General features: G+C 77.2%; 1 protein-coding gene across 1 annotated transcript in view; it reads right to left on the bottom strand.

The window, feature by feature from the left end:
* The window catches only part of ZBTB10 (zinc finger and BTB domain containing 10), an 84593-nt gene that overhangs the window by 81850 nt on the left and 2339 nt on the right, over positions 1-404 (bottom strand). The window contains exon 2 of the mRNA XM_019519202.1: positions 3-399. Coding sequence (XP_019374747.1) covers positions 3-399 — 397 coding nt within the window. The remainder of the gene's footprint in view (positions 1-2; positions 400-404) is intronic.

Genomic DNA, 404 nt, shown 5'->3' with positions numbered 1-404 from the left:
GCCCGAGCGCCGGCTGCTGCTGCAGCTGCCGCCCTCCGCGCCGCTGCCGTCGCCCAAGCTGCCCCCCTCGCCGTCCTCCTCGTCGTCGCTGCTGTCGCTCAGCGAGCCGCCGTCCTGCACCAGCTCCTTCCCTTCCAGCAGGCCCTCGGGCTCCAGGCCCTCGGCGCCCTCCAGCTCCAGCTCCTCGTCTGCCCCCCGCCCGTTGAAGTGCCGCCGCGGCCAAGCCGCGGCCTCGCAGCCATTGTTGGCGGAGGGGCCGGCCAGGAGTCCCCCCCCGCCGCCGCGAAAGGCCAGAGTCCGGCGGTTCCTCTCGGCCAGCATGGGCCCGGCCGCGGCCGCGGGCGACGCCGCGTCCTGGGGCGGGGGCAGCAGCAGCAGCTCCTTCCCCTCCTCCGCGGCCTCCA

This window comes from Gavialis gangeticus, unplaced genomic scaffold, assembly GCF_001723915.1.
Source record: "Gavialis gangeticus isolate Ggan-Ray unplaced genomic scaffold, GavGan_comp1, whole genome shotgun sequence".
In the NCBI taxonomy this organism is placed as follows: domain Eukaryota; kingdom Metazoa; phylum Chordata; order Crocodylia; family Gavialidae; genus Gavialis; species Gavialis gangeticus.
Note: the sequence above shows the minus strand (reverse complement) of the source record. Positions and strands in the feature narration are given on the sequence as shown.